General features: G+C 33.0%; 1 protein-coding gene and 1 long non-coding RNA gene across 31 annotated transcripts; one reads left to right on the top strand and one right to left on the bottom strand.

Annotated features, from left to right (window-relative positions):
* The first annotated feature begins 3,622 nt into the window (after positions 1-3,622).
* LOC110898857 lies at positions 3,623-8,088 on the top strand. Of its 9 annotated transcripts, XR_002569671.2 has the most exons (10): positions 3,624-3,723; positions 3,898-3,946; positions 4,045-4,142; positions 4,353-4,482; positions 4,616-4,887; positions 5,074-5,153; positions 5,771-5,820; positions 5,940-5,982; positions 6,587-6,640; positions 7,795-8,088. It is a non-coding gene; the product is annotated as an uncharacterized LOC110898857 (long non-coding RNA). The 9 variants fall into 9 exon arrangements; XR_004876751.1 differs by having other exon boundaries at positions 3,623-3,723; positions 4,616-4,699; positions 4,766-4,887; positions 5,074-5,982; XR_004876752.1 differs by having other exon boundaries at positions 3,623-3,723; positions 5,074-5,820.
* Positions 8,089-9,885: 1,797 nt separating this feature from the next.
* LOC110898858 lies at positions 9,886-14,556 on the bottom strand. Of its 22 annotated transcripts, none has more exons than XR_004876745.1 (12): positions 13,637-14,354; positions 13,442-13,522; positions 13,305-13,377; positions 13,154-13,221; positions 12,998-13,043; positions 12,581-12,813; positions 12,371-12,509; positions 12,146-12,240; positions 11,800-12,003; positions 10,759-11,084; positions 10,292-10,384; positions 9,886-10,200 (listed from the first exon to the last, which is right to left on the bottom strand). XR_004876745.1 is itself a non-coding variant. In XM_022145707.2 (12 exons), the coding sequence occupies exons 8-12, from the start codon at positions 11,842-11,844 to the stop codon at positions 10,168-10,170; spliced, it is 375 nt and encodes a 124-aa protein (XP_022001399.1). In that variant the 5' UTR covers positions 11,845-12,003; positions 12,146-12,509; positions 12,581-12,681; positions 12,998-13,043; positions 13,154-13,221; positions 13,305-13,377; positions 13,637-13,795; positions 14,361-14,537; the 3' UTR covers positions 9,886-10,167. The 22 variants fall into 22 exon arrangements, 7 of the variants coding, with proteins under 7 accessions (XP_022001399.1, XP_035837703.1, XP_035837702.1 ...); XM_022145707.2 differs by lacking the exon at positions 13,442-13,522 and adding an exon at positions 14,361-14,537 and having other exon boundaries at positions 10,759-10,924; positions 11,047-11,084; positions 12,146-12,509; positions 12,581-12,681; positions 13,637-13,795; XR_004876744.1 differs by having other exon boundaries at positions 11,800-12,509; positions 12,581-12,640; positions 12,730-12,834.
* Positions 14,557-17,144: the final 2,588 nt, after the last annotated feature.

Below are 17,144 nucleotides of genomic sequence, written 5' to 3'. Positions count from 1 at the left end.
CAGCGCGACCACAAGGTATAACCTCGGGAGGTTATAGCTATGGTCACCTACTGTGTTTGGTCAGATCCTAATGATCGACCAAATGGGTCGGGTTCGAAAGGATAAGCGATGGTTTAGATCGCTTACCTTACGACCCTATATAAGCACTAAACTAAAAGTGACGAGCTAAGCATGTTAGAACATGCTTAACTAAGTTTAGAAAACAGGTTTGACATCAAAACAACCGGCTTTGATGCTCACGAGTAGTTTGGTTACAAAATATGCAAGAATGCACATTTTGGCCGAAACTACGACTCGTCACTAAGCCTAGATAACATGGTGATCAGTAGGTATAGTCACTACGGACTATAACCATCGTGATCACGCTCACGTTATGAAGTTCCATGAACTTCGCATCGACCATAAGCTGGTCAATGCAGAAAGTCAACAAAACATTGACTTTCGGACTCGAAAAGCGATAAAAGAGCGAAAGAAGACTTACGGAAGGTCCCCGAGTGCTAATCTAGATCAAATAGCTCAGGTATGAAACAATGGTTCCAACTTAGAGCCTTAAGATCAGATTTTGTGGGTTTTTGGAACAAAGGGGGGGGGGTATTTATAGGAAAAGTGGAACCGTTAGGATCGTTTATCGAATATCGTGCCGCGATCTCGAGCGTACACTTGTCAAAATATTGTGGTAAGTCAGATATTGGCTCTTGGCTCCTGATTGGGTGAAAGGGCATTGCCCCTTGATCGAACGAAAGGCCAAACTGCATTAAATGCAATATATTTTCTGTCTGACAGTCTCACGCGCCCCGCGTAAGGATTTGGTAAATCCTTACGCGCCCCGCCTAAGGTTCCCAGATCAGAATTTACAATTTTGGTCCCTGCACTTCAGAAACACGTATTTTGGCCCATTTTTGGCACGTTTAAGCCCCGTTAACCTCATTTCAAGGCTCTAAGATGAAGTTAAAGTGTAGGGGACATGAAATATGCTCAAAAATATTCCGGATGTCGGTTCGTTTGGCCGTACGATTGCGATGTTCGCTTAATTACGACGGAATGCGCATAAGCGCGAAAGACGATCCAAATGACGCGACGAATGGATTTTTCTCATGCCCAACACTAAGGCATAATATAAGGATGCTTACATAAATTTTTGGATGTCCGGATGTATTCAGAACGTAAGTTATGCGCGAAAGTGCAAACTTATGCACTTTTTGACACTTTTAGTCCCTGAATGATCCAAAAGTTTATTTTAGCATACCAAACCCCTCAAAGCCTATTTCTAAGCTATGTAAAGGATATTTATGGTATGTTTAACTTATGGACATGTTCCGGAATGTTCGTTACCGTCAAAGTGGCATACTTTCACAGTTTGTCAAGTTTAGTCCCTGTAAGCGAATTAACTTGTTTTTGCCATACCAAAGCCTTCAAAACTTATTTCTAAGTTATGTAAAGGTTATTTAAGGTATGTTGAGTATATGTTGATGTTCCGGAGTATTTGTCGCATTAAACCGAGTACATTTACGCACCAGTTTGCGTATAATTCTCCAGAAAGCGATATAAAGTTTGAAATTGAACAAGAATTGATATGTGCAAAAGATACACATATTTGTACAAGATTCCAAGTATGAAATACAATATTTCATTGGCTTGGTATTTGTTTGATGGTCGCGGTGACACAGGTGTCACAGTTGCGCCCCGCGACACCTTAGGGTCTCGGCTGTCGTGGCCCGCGAGATCCCTAAGGGCGGCGGTAGGTCAGGTGAGTCAGCAGGTAGCTTCGCCGTGTGTCCGACACGTGATGGCATTTGCGGTATCGAGTCATCATAGGTCGTCGCGGCCTGCGACCAAGACGGCTTTAGCCGTCGCAGCCCGCGACCAACTACTGGATTGTGTTTTTATTCTATTTTTATTAAATTAAAGGCATTCAGGACCGTTTTTCATATACGGGGTGTATTTTAAGACATATAGGGGTATTCTAAATATATTAGGGGTGTCGGAAATATTTTTTTGGAGGGTTGATATATCTTGGTATAATTCCTGGATTATTAATAAAATATATAATGCACTCACATTAAGTATAGTAACCCAATTTCACTTTATCCTTACGTCACGAGACAGAACCCCAACGAATTTAGGCAGAGCCTTGACATACATTACAGGCCCTAGATCAATCGGACAGTGTATCAGTGATCAGGGGTTAAAATACTTAAAACAGGGCAGGGTATTATTATTATTATAGGTTTAATACCTTAGAATTTTTAGAAATATAAAGACAACGAGAGGGCGATACTAAGAGGTCTTGAGCAAATTTGAAAAATGGATCTGGCTTTCTATTTATATTATCCTTTAACTTGGAGGGCACACTATATCATCCACGTACACCCTCCAACAGCCTTCCACGTACACACCCCAATATTAGAATTCACACTTCATGTACATACTACCCACTTTGTATTAAATGTTAACTTTTTGTAATTATGGTGTTCATATACACAAATGCAGACGTGCACTTTTAAATTGGTTATAATTAATCCAGTTTTGTTATGAATATATTATTTATTAGTGACTATCCACATTACCAACTCCCATATCACATTTATGTTTGTATAAATTTCATAGTGCCTATATATATTGGCATTTGTATATGATGTATATATCAAAGAAAAATGATTCTCATTCCCTTATTTTCCATGTTCTTGTCCTCTACATGTTCTATATAGTCTTGTTCTCTAATGTTTATTATAGTTGTATATTGGTTGCTAATAGACCGTTGTTTTACAACACGTTATCAGCACGAAAGTGCTCGTTTCAAAAACCCATCTACCTTTCTTTATTCAATCATTTGATCCCCTTTTTCCTTCAACTTATTCTATGAGTTAAGTTTAGAATAGAACCAATAAATAGCAATATGCGTTATGGGAGCAAATGGAATGGAGTCATGGAGACGAATAGAAGACTATGAATTTTAGATCTTAGTTCCGCCCGTTCAGCAATAAGATTAATATCAATTCAGCAGCAGTAAATATTGTCATGGATCCAAAACTTATGATTGAGATGGACTTCCCTGAATTTCCATTGGTAAGTATAATCTTTATTTATTTTATTTTGTTTATTTGATTTTTGATGATTAAATAGATTAGGATAACATATTATAACGAAAGATTTATAATCAATGGAAGATGTAAAATTACTAAAATAGTCTTTTGCCTGGATTTCTATTACATCTTTCTTAAATAATTTATTTAATTACCGTGTGAGCTTTCAATGGGAATTCAGTTATTTATCTATAAGAAAAGGATATGAAGATAAATCGGTAAGCCATAATAGGGTCGGGTCACGTTACGGCTAACGATGAAGCAAACGGCACGGCAAAATTGTTGGAGAAACATGATTAATAGACTATTGAGATTTAAATTTTAATTATTACTACATAATTAATTACTTTTATGGGTATATTTTTTTTTCCAAATCATATTATAGCTAAATCTATACAACCTAATAAAAGCCTTAATTAGGGGACACATGGCATCCATCTAGCACCTCTATTTTCTGTTTTCCCGCCTAAACCACACTCCACTCCACTCTCCCTTGATGCACGGGTTAGGAGGACCCGTTTACCAAAAATCTCGCATGGGTATTTAAACGTTATAACCCGACTTCACAAACATTAGGGTTTCTTTCATTCTCTTTCTGCCACTTCTTCTATGGCGATCAACTTTCAGACTTTTCATCAAGGTTAGATTTTGTTTATTTTTCTTTCATATATAATCAACTTTTTCTCCTTCTTTCATTTAGTGTAGCTTCCAAACAATAATCTTTTTCATTCGATTATGGATTCGTTAATCTTGAACAAAGTTATATAACCCTACTGTTCCAAATACATTGACGCTCCCACCGTTGGTTCTCTAGGGTTTCCATTCAAGCAATTCATTCGTCTGTACCTCAAAGATTAAAAAAGGTAATTGTCTTCTTTCTTTACTATCAATTTTTTCCAATAAATTGTTTGTTATAGGGATCTGATTTTGGGGATTTTTTTTGGTATTTTTGGTTGTCAAGGAATGAAATCAAGGGAGATGAAGACGTGTGTCAGAGTTTTCATCCTTCAATCCGGCGATTAGGGTTTTCATCCTTCTTTTACAATCAAACAATCCAAGGTATATGTTCAATCGCCGATTAGGGCTTCTCTTCCTTTTCTCTTTGATTTTAATTGCTAAGAAACCCTAATTGTAACTTTTATTTATGAAGATATGAAGTTTCAGATACTCTTAGTGTCTAAACTAAGAAAGATAATGAAATAAAGGTAGTTTTAATTTATCAGAAGTGTTGAGAAACTGGCTCATGATTCTACTACTCCTATCTATCAGAATAATCTGGAAGATGTTGGAATTTGGGACGATAGCGTTCAGATCTAACGTAATATTATTCGTATTTGAAGACTTTAGCGATTAACATGTCAAAGATGGCATATACCTTGCTTTCATCGATCCTAATTGGGTATTGTTTCTATCATCTCTTCTGTATTTTTTTTCTGAAATTGATTTATTGTGCTAAGTTTTCAATTGGTTTAAAATCTTGGTAATGATTTTGTTTGAAATTCCTTGAAATCTTGTGTTTGTTTGTTGTATAGATTCCGTGATTTTATTGGATTGCATATGCTCTGCAGTGTTCACCATCGCTAGAACTATCTACAATTTGCTTTTAATCTTTACAAGTGAGTGTTAATTTCGAAATTGTCTTATGTGCTTTAATGGTTTATGGCACCGATAGTACATTCCAGGCCGGGATTTCTTGCTATTTATGTTCCCTTTCTTCACCTTCATTGCTTTGCCTCTCGGAGAATGTTCTCTGCTGCTGAAGGCGTCTTTATCTATACTTTTAACGTATTATCAGCCTTATCAGGTTAGTCTCCTCATCATCGTTACTCTATTAGTTTTCCATTAACTTCAACATTGTTATTATTGACATCAATTTGTAACTTTTGTAGAACACATTTTTGAACAAATAAATTCAAATAACAATTGTTGTTATAAATAACACATGTTGATAGTATTTTGTTTAATTGAAATTTGTGTTTTTGCACTCCAGGTGTTTGATAAATAACATTGCCTCTCTCGCCATGGTTCTAGACAAGTAATATCCCCTCCCTCCCCTTCTCACACACGCAGGTGTGCACCAGTTTAATCTTTAATTATGTTTATTTTCACTAATTATTACCTTTGAAACATGAATATAAGGCTGAAGATGACCATATCAATATTTGTAAAGCTTATGTGTTGATTTTTTTAAATAAAATTAAGAAAAAGATGTGTTAGTGGTATAATGTTATGATTATATTATAAGGATTAATCTTGGCGGGCTCAACAAACGGGCCACTTGATACAGTTATGGAGCTGGGCCGGGTAAAACGAGTCAGCAACAGTTTGTTTATTAAGTTACATTTTATTAGAAAAGCATTGGATCTTGAGTAATGGGTCACTAATTTGCTTTTTATAGGGGATAATTTGTCAAATAACTACTGGGAAAAAAAACAATTGTATGATACATGGGTGTGTCATATTGCTTACAAAGTTGCAATTCCTTTTTTTTTCATTAGTATCCTTTCAATTTCTTTTATATTACTGGGTTTATGTGTTTGATTTGTTGTTGGTAAATGTCATGCTTTAATCCCAAATGATGATTTATGTCCTATCAATATGGATTGTTACACTTCATTGTTATTTTGCAATTTGTTTCTCCACCCTTTACATACTGCTGATTGATTTCAATTGTGTTTACTTCCAAGGCGTTTGTGTTTACTTCCCAGGCGTTTACTTTGATTGTCGGTAACCGGAGGTCTGGTATCTTTTACATCGTTACTTGGTTGGCATTTATATTAAGTAAATATACATCAGATTACTTTTTAGTTTTCCAAAAGGGGTAGCCCAATTGTCACAAAATCATTAGCGTTGCAGACCGTCATGCTGCTATGAGAAATTGGTATCGTCAAAGTTTAAGGTATCTCGCTTTTGCTGTGTTTAAGGTTAATGTTTTGATGCTAACAAATTATTCTTCAATTGCACCTCTTTGTACTGTTTTTCAACTGATGCTAACATAAATGCATATCTTCCTATTGTGTTACCCATGCCTTTAAGGTGTTCGATAAAATGCCTATAGTTTCTTTTGATATTATTTTGTTAAACATTGTTGTTCCAACCTTTGGCATATATTTCTATGAATTTAATTTGTTTGTATTTTTATATATCTTGACGTATTTCTAGGTCTAAACTGGTCCCATCTTCATCTTCCTCTTTATGGAAAGAAAGCATACATAGGTTAGATTTTGGTAGCTGAGTGTTGGTTGTGTTCCTAAATTCATGTTTACTGTTTGAAGCACATATCTCATGCAACAAAACGAAATGTGGTTAATTCCATATAAGTTGTGACCACATGTTGTGCAATCTACTGCTTTTTGTTTGTAGCAGTATCCTTTTATGGCTATTATATGGTTACACAAACTTTGGATTTTCCCACAAGTTCTATTGATATGTTATATGGCATATTTCAAATTTTGTTACATCAGAAGTATCATTTTCTTTCTTTCATTCTTTCTTTTTTACAGGTTTCAATGGCTATTGCTTTGATTTCAAAGTGAGCAACAATTGCTTCGTTTGAGGTAGGTACCTTTTTCCCTGTATTTATTTGATCGGCTTATTATTCTGTAGTGTGAGAATTGCTTTGCCAACTAATTTATTTTTTTATTCAATATGGACTCACCATAAGACCACCCGTAATCATGGAAGGGATTGGCGTTTTTTGTCCAAGATCAAGCCCAATATCGCCCCTTTCCCACTACGCATGGGCGTGATTGGCAACTTTTTTGTTGAGGCGTTTTATAAATCACGCCAAAGGGGGGATTTCTTGGCCAATCACATTTGAGCTTCCATTTGGTGGCCAATAAGAATTTTTAAATGTTTTTTTATTTTATTTTATTACAAAACATAATGCCCCACAATCCCCACATCCCCACTACACCCATTTTAGAAAACGCCCCATAATGCTCCATTGCTGACTGGGCTGCCACATGGCACAAAACGCCCAAGGGTGAATATTGCCCACTACTCATGGTCTAACAATACTTTTCTATAGGAATACGGGCCAGATTGGGTAATTGGGTTGGGTCAGCACTTTGGTGTTGTCACACTGAAAAACACTCTTAACAAAATACTCTAAAAAAAGCTTGCTAAAACAAGTTCGTCTCGGTGGATTGGTACTAGAAGGAAGTGTATCGCATCCTGCATCATCTCATGGGATTGAATTATTCATTAACCAAATTTATAGAACCAAAAATCAGTTTAAAAAAAGTTATAGAACCAATAACCAAATTTTATGTTTTAGGATTCACTTATTTAGGACTTATTCTTCATTGATAACCCATAATTATGCCATGTATATAAGATTACGAGATATTTGCCGTTCAAGGAAAAAATATAAGATTATGAGATGGGTATTGGGTCAAAAATCAAACTACACGTGCAACGGGCTGGATCTTGGTCTAGATCTGATCCAATCCAATTGTATGATCCAATGGATAAAAAAGTTTATTCTTTTCTTAATAATATATCTTATCAGTTTCTAATAGGAATTACATAATTGGTGAAACAATATTTCTATATACAATAAACATGCACTTTGTTTGACCCATTCCCCTATGGTTTAAAATTTTGATTTGACACATTTTAGATATAAGGTGACCCAAATGGCTCTCAAAGAAAAGAATCGAAAATCAACCACTATATGTCACATCATGTTAACTTGCTTTTTATCCAGGATCAGAAAAGGCACATCCTTGAGTTCATGGGATGCAAGTGATAAATCATTGCTCATGTTTGCCATGAGTTGCATTGCTGCAATAACACTACTTTATTATTGACATAGTGTTCAGTAGATTAATTTATAAGTGTATTTTGTTACATTTAGCTTTAACTTCATTGTAGTCACAACTCTACCATGGCATTGCATCCAATTTTTAAGTTGAATATTTAATGTAATGTAATGGACACAAGGAGTTGCATGAGATTGAATGTTTAAGATTTAATGGAGTATTTTATTCTTTTTCAGAAATTAAATATTTATTAACATGTCATATGAAGTTGTGCCATTTATAGTGGTTTTAAATTGTACATTTTTAATCAGAAAACCGTATTTCCTTCATTTACTTATCTTTTCAGTTTTGTTAGATTTATAGTACGATGCTTCGTTGTATTTTAATCTTCAACTTCAGATTTCTATAGTAAGTTCACGCGTACAGTTTCTTTAGGATCAGTATAATCGTATTTTTTTTTTTCTAAAAATTAAAAAAAAAACATATCATTTTTCAACACCGCGAAATTCGCGGGTATTAGCACTAGTATTCTATAATTTAAATGGTTGTGGATATAATTCTATTACTACATGTTTCAAGAATTTTTTTTGTTTTGTTATATTTGAGTTTTGTATTTCGTATATGAATAAGAGAATCTAGATTAAGTTAGAATCCAGATTTGTCATATATTATTCTTTTCTAAATATGCGTTTCAATGACCTTTATGTAATTGTGAGAAATGCACTCTGATACAATAAATATTTTACTTAGAGAATCAATTTGACATTTGTGTTTTATATTAAACTAGTGCTAATACCCGCGAATTTCGCGGTGTTGATAAATGATATATTTTTTATTTTTAAAAAAATATGTTTAAACTGATCATAATGAAACTGTACGCATGGACTTATTATGGAAATCTGAATTGAACATTAAAATATAATGAAAGCATCGTACTATAGATCTAAAATAACCGAAAAGATAAGTAAACGAAGGAAATACGTTTTTCTGGTTTGAAATACAAAATTGAAAACTTATTACTCTAATACTTCTACTTGCTGGAGCTTCTTAACCAATAACCTCGAATTCGTTTTTAACCAATTGAAAAAACAATCATCAACTAACGAAATATGTTCGGCTTCAATAATATCATATCATCCAACAACACCGTACCTATTGATTTTAGTAATATATTAAAATATGTTGAAAAATAAAGTAAAATAAAAGCAATCACGTTTGGCACAGAATCCCTAAGTATTTGAATTATTTCCACCATAAAATCAACATATTAATTCAATCATTTTCCAAGTCATTGAAATAGTTTCAAGATTAAGAAGGCAAAAAAGAAAGTGAAATAATGCACAATAATCATGTTAAAGACTCTAGTAAATAAAACAACCAACGTACTATTGATATAAATAAAATGAAAAGATAAATAAATGATGAAAATTACGTTTCTATAGTTCGAAATACTAACAGAAAGCCTATTAATCTAATACTTCTATTTTCTGGAGTTTTGTAACCAATAACCTCACCTTCATTGTTGACCAATTGAACAAACGATCATTACCAAATGAAATATATTCGACTTGAATTATCTCTAGTAACACTAAACCTATTGTAAACAATAGAAAGCCTATTAATCTATTACTTCTACTTTTTAGAGCTGAATGCCAAATTTACAGCCTATCGCAAGACAAAGCTAGAATGATTATGAAACTATAAAGCTATAAAATAACTAAAGGGGTCGAGTTTGAGTGACACTATTTTAAGTGCATAAGGGGCCTTTAGGAAGAAAGGAACAATACAATCTAATAAAAATATAAAATATATACTTATAGTGCTAATACCCGTGAATTTCACGGGGCAGACAAAATAATACGTTGTGAAATAACTGACAAAAAAACATTATATGTTTATCATTAACACATCCAAGTTGTTGTTTATAACCAAATATTATCCAATACAAAAGGTTTATAAACCAAAAAAAATCCACATAATGAATTTAAAATTAATATAAAAAAACAACACATAAGAACTATTGTTGGATCAAAGAGTTCAATATTAATTTTTTTTTCTATTTTCCATTTAATTCGTTATCCTATTTAAAATCCTAAATTAATTGACCCGTAAAGATCAATAGACGTCCATGGACTTTCAAAAATGGTTCGCTTGCATCTTTTGCTTCATGGACATTTTACGCTCTTTTGGGTTACTTTACATTATCCCTGTTATTCTCCATATCAACCAAAAACCTCTACGAAGTAATGCGCTTTCTCTACCAATCAAGTGCTCTAGAAATTTTCAAGACGTATTATTTGGATCAACCACTTCCTCCACTAAGAAGAGATCACCATTTTTCCAGCATTTAACTATAACAAAATCAAAAAATCAAAAATTTAAGATATACAAATTATTCTTTATATACCAGAGTATTTTCATTAAGTGCAAGCCTTAACTTACCAGCAATACTCTCAGATGACCTAACTTTGGAAATAAATTGTATGATATCTCACTGCCGGTGACATTTCCCTTCCATATATCCCCAAGAATACACTATGCCAAACACACTAACTTGTTAAATACTATTGAAGTCATAAAGATTATATATAAAAAGTCAGTGATAGAACTATGAGCATGGGCGTAGCTTAGAAGGGGTCGGGAGGGGCGCCCGACCCCCCGAACTTTTCGCCCAGTAGTGTTATATATGTAGCTTTCGTATAGAAATTTTTGGGCATATACGTTTTCGAACCCCCGGTTCTATAGAAAATTTTGGGTATATACGTTTTCGACCCTCCGGTAGGAAATCTCAAGCTTCGCCACTGACTATGAGGATGCTTTAGCATACCTCTTAATTGTTAAATGCTATTGAAGTTATAAAGATAAAAAAAAAAAGTCAGGGATAAAACTGTGAGGATCCTTTAGCATACCTCTTCATCTTTATCAGGAGCAACAAAAGCAAGCGGTTCAACAACAATCACTTGTATTATTGGAGAAACTTCCATGATTTTGTCAGGCATGTTAGCAAAAACATGCCAAGCTTTTAGGTTATCAAAACGTTTTCCCTTGGATAAAGAAACATCCAAGTAGAAAGACCTACAGATACGCCCCATTTTTTCTTTAACTTTACATAAAATTGAGAAAGCATACTTGTTGACCAAAAGTTTTAAGAGGTTATCATCAACAGTTTCAATTGTGGTTTAAGGCCAAGTCAGTACCCATCTCCTAGTAGATATCCTTTCGACATCCATCTTGTCTACAAAAACAAACAAAATACATCAATCTCAAGTTGCAAACTAATTCCATTTAAACATTCACACAAACACTTGTTAGGCACTTTAAAAAGTTATCACATTCTCACCAGCCACCATGATTTCTCAGTCTAACCATCTGACAATACCATATTTTTTTATGCTTAAATCCTCTAAATTCTATTTTGAAACCTTCTGTTCAACTCATGGTTTGGCAACCCATTGTTTTTGAATCAAATTCAAACTATAAGAAAATCGATATATAACGGTAAAGAACAATCAAGAAAAACATATATTTAGATCCTGTCCTTTTTCTTTTTGTCATTCTGAAAAGAGTAGTACACCTTTATGATTTTCATGAAGTAAAATTTCCAATTCCCTTCTTTAAATTTATGTTTTTTATAATTAAGTAAATCATGTATTAAAACAGAATCATAAGGCTATTTTCTTGAAATTTATTTTGACTATATTTGAAGTATAACACCTATTTTTTGGTTTAAGGCTTAACATCGTAAAAGAGTAATCGATAGGCAAAACTAACTTTTTTACCAGCAAAGCAAAACGGTTGAAAGAAAAATTACGAAGAGGACTATATTTGAAGTATAATACCTATTTTTGGTTTAAGCTTAACATCGTAAAAGAGTAATCGATAGGCAAAACTAACTTTTTTACCAGCAAAACAGTTGAGAGAAAAATTACGAAGAGGGGAAAGATCATTACCTTCTTCTCACCATTGTCGCTCAGCTTTTTTCCCTCAATAGCCATATTTGTTAATTAGATTCCACCCTAAATCGCTGCTTCTTCTTACCATCATCAAGCTAGTGATTCTTATTGAGTGCTCCATGGCCGCTGGTCTCAACATCCAAATGTTAACTCCTCACCAACTTTAAAAGAAGCCAAGTCAAGAGACATGCTATTTATTCCCTAATTAAGAAAACGGCCAATCATATAAGTACATAGAAATTCATTATAGTGTTATATTAGTAGGTATGTTGGGTCCGACGTTACGCAAACCGCAACTAACACATTCATGTTGGACCTTTAATAAGAATAAATAGATGATTACCTTAATTGCTAAGAAAGTGAAAGTTGATTTTGGTGGTGTCGGCAGTTTGGAAATCATAGAGATGACAACAACGAATACATGTATACATATCAAGACTTCGCATGATACACAAAAGAAATAACTATTAGTATGTTAAAGACTTAAAGCAATACCAATTGAATAATGAGGACACATAAAACAAATGTTATTTCACCTATAAACAAAAGCAGGACATTTTGGCCTTACCTCAATCAATGATATTTATATTATTGTAATATTAACAACCATAAGCTACATCTTGTGCAGTTGTGCAGACCTAAAGCACATATGAAACAACGCTGAGCCAAAGCCTTCGGTAACGCGCCGACAACATCTCCAAGACTACCTATACATACATAATTGTTTAAATGCAAGTTATTAGATTAAATTAGCTAATATAGATACACAAATACCTACTTTATTTCGTGGGAGCACACTTAGCTGCAACCAATATGACATTCATTGCATTTAGGCCAACTAAAGGAAGAGATTCAACTTCACATTCACACATTATATACCTGGTTATTAGAATAAATTAGCACATATAGATAACCCAACTTATATACCTTTGCCAATGGTCCCTTCACGTCCATCTTTCTTAGACCATTGCTTCGGAGGAACACGTTGTGAAGGCGCACATAAAACAGTCTCTATACTCAACAATAGTCTCTCTTAAAATATGAATGAAATAATTAAACCATAAGAAACATTGGAATAAAGTCATATTCAAAACACTAAACGCACTACATTGGTTGCTACTACAATAAGCAAGTGTAGATATCAAACCAAAATAATAAGATTTATGCTAGATTTCAACAGTCTTAGAAGACTCACCATATGGACGTGTTCACCCTTTTCTATCTTTAAAAAGTTTTTCAACCTGAGATGACAAAAAAATGAAACAACAATCGTATTTAACTCCACAAGTTATCACAGAAAACCGTAACATACCACCATTAAAAATCAGCCGAATATATGAAGTATAATCACCAGGTTTAGGTTTTGAGCCTTTTTTCTTCTGTCATGTTTATCGTCCTTTCATTATTTCCCAAATCAGTCTAAACATAAAGCACAAAGTATTAGAAACCACCAAATAAAATTCAATCTATTATACTATAACCAAATTAGGGCCACTATTTACCATGCTGCTCCTATCTTGGCCTCCGGCTAAAAACTTTGAGATTCATCGCTCAACTTCCTTTTTAACTTTAACCCTTTAAAATCAATCGCGAAGCATAAGTGATTTTTTATTTAAATTTATATTTATTCACTTCTTACGTTCTTTAAAGACGTAGAAGCTAGCGATGATTAGATGAACATCGGCAAGATACAAAAAGAAACAAATGATTACTGATAAACCTAACAAAATTAAGAATATTGGATTAGTAAACGAACTCAAGCGGCACCTAAAATTCAAATATGTTTTTTAAACTAAATTTATCTGTATGGAACAAAAGAAATATAACATAATACCTGACCATGAGCGATTCTAACCAACATATGTATCGTCACCACTTTCTTGTCTTTGATAGATCTGATACTACTCATCTATCGTTGCTAGATCATCGCCGTCCACCGAACCCTACCCGTTACTCATTGTTAGACCATCCTCGTTCTTAGACCATACGAACCCTAGCCATATAAATCAAAGAACATTATTTTAATTCAAAATATTTTAAATAATTGAAAAGAATTCAAACACACTATGAAGTGAAGTAAGACTCATACAGAATCAATCGCAATTAAACATAAAAACTGATAGTCCCAAAAAACAAAACAACTAAAACCCTAATTTCATCAACAGATAAACAAAATATTCAAGGGAATTGAACTGAGACTCATAAAGGATCAATAACAATTAAATATGAAACCCAATAATCCCTGAAAACAATAAAACTAAAACCCTAATTTTATAAACAGATCAACAATAGTGCAAACAGACATAAGTTCATCGTCTTTTCCGGCCACCCCGTTTTTTTTAGATCTGAACCATCTTATGCTTCAATTAAATTCAGATTCATCGCCTAAAGTATATGAGCATCAAAACCTGAACAATAGAGAAATAACAGAATCATACCTTGGTGTAGACGACATTTGAATATCAGAAATAATATAACTGATCCAAGATCAAGAAACCTTAGGTGACAACGAACGAAAATCAAATCAATAAACTATTAAAATGAAGAGGAATTCGTACCTTGCTGATGACGATTTGAGATCCTGAGACATGCAATGATGAAGGAGAGGCAGAAAGAATGAAGTTGCAGAAACCCTAGGTCGCGAATGAAGTATGTTGAAGAAGATGAAACCCTATTTGCTGTATATATGGAATGAACCACAATGATCCGAATTAGGTATTTGGATCCCATGTCGGGTTAATTCAAGGGAAATGAGGAGAATGAATATTTTGGCGGGAAAATAAGCTTTAGAGGCCCTAGGAGGAGGACATGTGTCCCCTAATTAAGGCTTTTATTAGGTTGTATAGATAACTAATTAAATATATAGTTTAAGTTAGTATTTTCTTTCATCCCCATATATGTAGTATAAGGGAAGTATGTCTTTATAAATTGGTCCAAACTTTGAAAGTTCTTTTTATATTTCAAATGTAAGACAAAGGTTCATTAAATCTGTAGGCGGTCTTTAATCGTATATGTGACGCATCTATATTAAAGTAACCATGTTCATTATTACTGATTATATATTATATATTATACAACCAGAGAAAATGTCATTTGGACAAGGTATGCATTTATTTTATATTTATAAAATTTGAAAAATTTTTTGAAATCTATTGACAAACTTATATAATAGTTTTAGGTTCCACTCATTTGACTTGGTTGTCTTTCTATGATATTTGTAACTTCCTTAATGTGTATTAATTTCATATTTGGATTAATTGTATGAAATATAAAAGGGCTATAGGTTTTAATACTTCCCGACCGTTTCTGGTTTATCACTAAATGCCAATTGTTATGTTTTCTTTAATACACTAATAATTGAAATTCAATGCTATTTAAGGGATCATGAAATAGTAATTGCTACCGTGAAATTTTTAGTTGTTTAATGTAGTGCTAAAATACTTTTTATGTTTCTACTTGAATTATATAAATATACATTTATGTTCCAAAGAATACTATTAAGTATCTTAGATACATGCTCCAACGTGTGGTTTGTATGATTACAAATACTACACAAAATTTAAGAAATACAAAAGGTTTTTATGGTGTAGTGCTTTAAAAATACGGTATTACTACAAGTTCAAGATTAACAAGTAATGTTATTAATATTTTGATTCAACATATGAAATTGTATTTCATACAAATACTATTTTGTACAAACGTTTTTGGTCCTGTGGCCGATTTCAATGGAGATGATTGAACCATGGATACAATAGAATTAATGAATTTTCTATCTTAAATGATGTTATGAAAAGTGAAAATATTAATTGGTTACAGGTAATACATATGATTTAAATATTTGCTTTAAGTGTGATGAAAACGCATATTTCATAAAGTTTTCATACCAACTTTTTATGTGGTCACATATTTTGATAATAATAAATTGTTTTATGTGATCACATATTATATTATGATACCATGTATTATATAATTCGACTTTGTTTTATATTGTGTATTTCATATGTTATCATATTCTCATTTGTAGTATTCAATCGATCATCTAAAATGATTTAATATCTCTCATAAAAGAGAATCAAAAGTTTAGACATGACACCCGAGATGTCATACTCCCTAAATCTCATATTGAGTTTGTAGAAGGTCATAAGATGTTAGACCTTATATGATTTGGATATGTAATTACTTCTCTATGGTGTTATGCAAAGAGAAGATTATTTACAAGGTAAAATCGGATAAAACAATTTTCATTTGTCGATCTCAAATATGCTAAAGTAGCAACATTATGGAACAAGGATAACAACTTTGAAATGATTTCATATCCGTTTGTTCGAACCATGAAACTTGGTTGGTTTAAATCATTCCTTGAAGTGAATATGATTATAAGATTTTTGAAAATGTCGAGGTGATGGATGTAATTAAGAAACTTAAAATGCTGATCATGTTACTAATGAGATCCATCTATCAAAAGTTGTAAGATAGCCAAGTTAATAATGAGATCGACTATCAAAATTGTAATAATGGTCACAATGAGATTAACCACTAGAAGTGAGGAATTATGGGAGTGATTATAAGAACACATTGTTATCTCACATCTTATGATATTGATCATAAATCAATGGTTTATGAATCATGATTATTTGATTCATTGGCATGATCGGTTAGACCACACCGAGTCAATAATGATGTGAAATTTAATGAAGAACTACAAGATTATTCTTGTTAAAGTGCATGCAATATTTGCTCTCAAGGGAAGTTAATGATATACCAACTAAAGTACGGTTTAGATCCCTAAATATTTTGGAAATAATAAGGGAATATGTGTATCCCGACATGATACCATTTAGTATTTTGAAATCGATGCATCGTCTAAATGGTTATCAAATCCACAACTTGAAGCTTGTGTGATTGTGGCTTAGTTAATGTGATAGCAAGCATATTAATCCAGATTGCTATTGGTTACAGTGCCAATGATCATGAGAGGAGCAAAAGTTCATTTAGGTACATGTAATTTTATATATAGTACCATCAATTCACATCAAGCCAATAAGTTATATTCTCCCGATACAGTTGGTTTTTGGTCAGGAACCAAAGATGTCTCATCAAAGATTTTGGTTGTGCGACATATATTGAAACTCATCCACCACACCGCACAAAGATGGAACTTCTAAAAAGTTTGAAAATATGTTGGGTATAAATAGTCATCTATGATTGAATGCTTAAAGCCATTAGTGAGAAATTTGTTTATGGCTCATTGGTTTTCACTTTAGTGAATGAATGTTCCCAACATTAGGGGGAGATAACAAGCAGTTGGAAAGTGAAACGTGAAATGAATTATCATGTCATCT

This window comes from Helianthus annuus, chromosome 13, assembly GCF_002127325.2.
Source record: "Helianthus annuus cultivar XRQ/B chromosome 13, HanXRQr2.0-SUNRISE, whole genome shotgun sequence".
Taxonomy (NCBI): Eukaryota; Viridiplantae; Streptophyta; class Magnoliopsida; order Asterales; family Asteraceae; genus Helianthus; species Helianthus annuus.
This window is presented reverse-complemented; position numbering and strand designations above follow the sequence as displayed.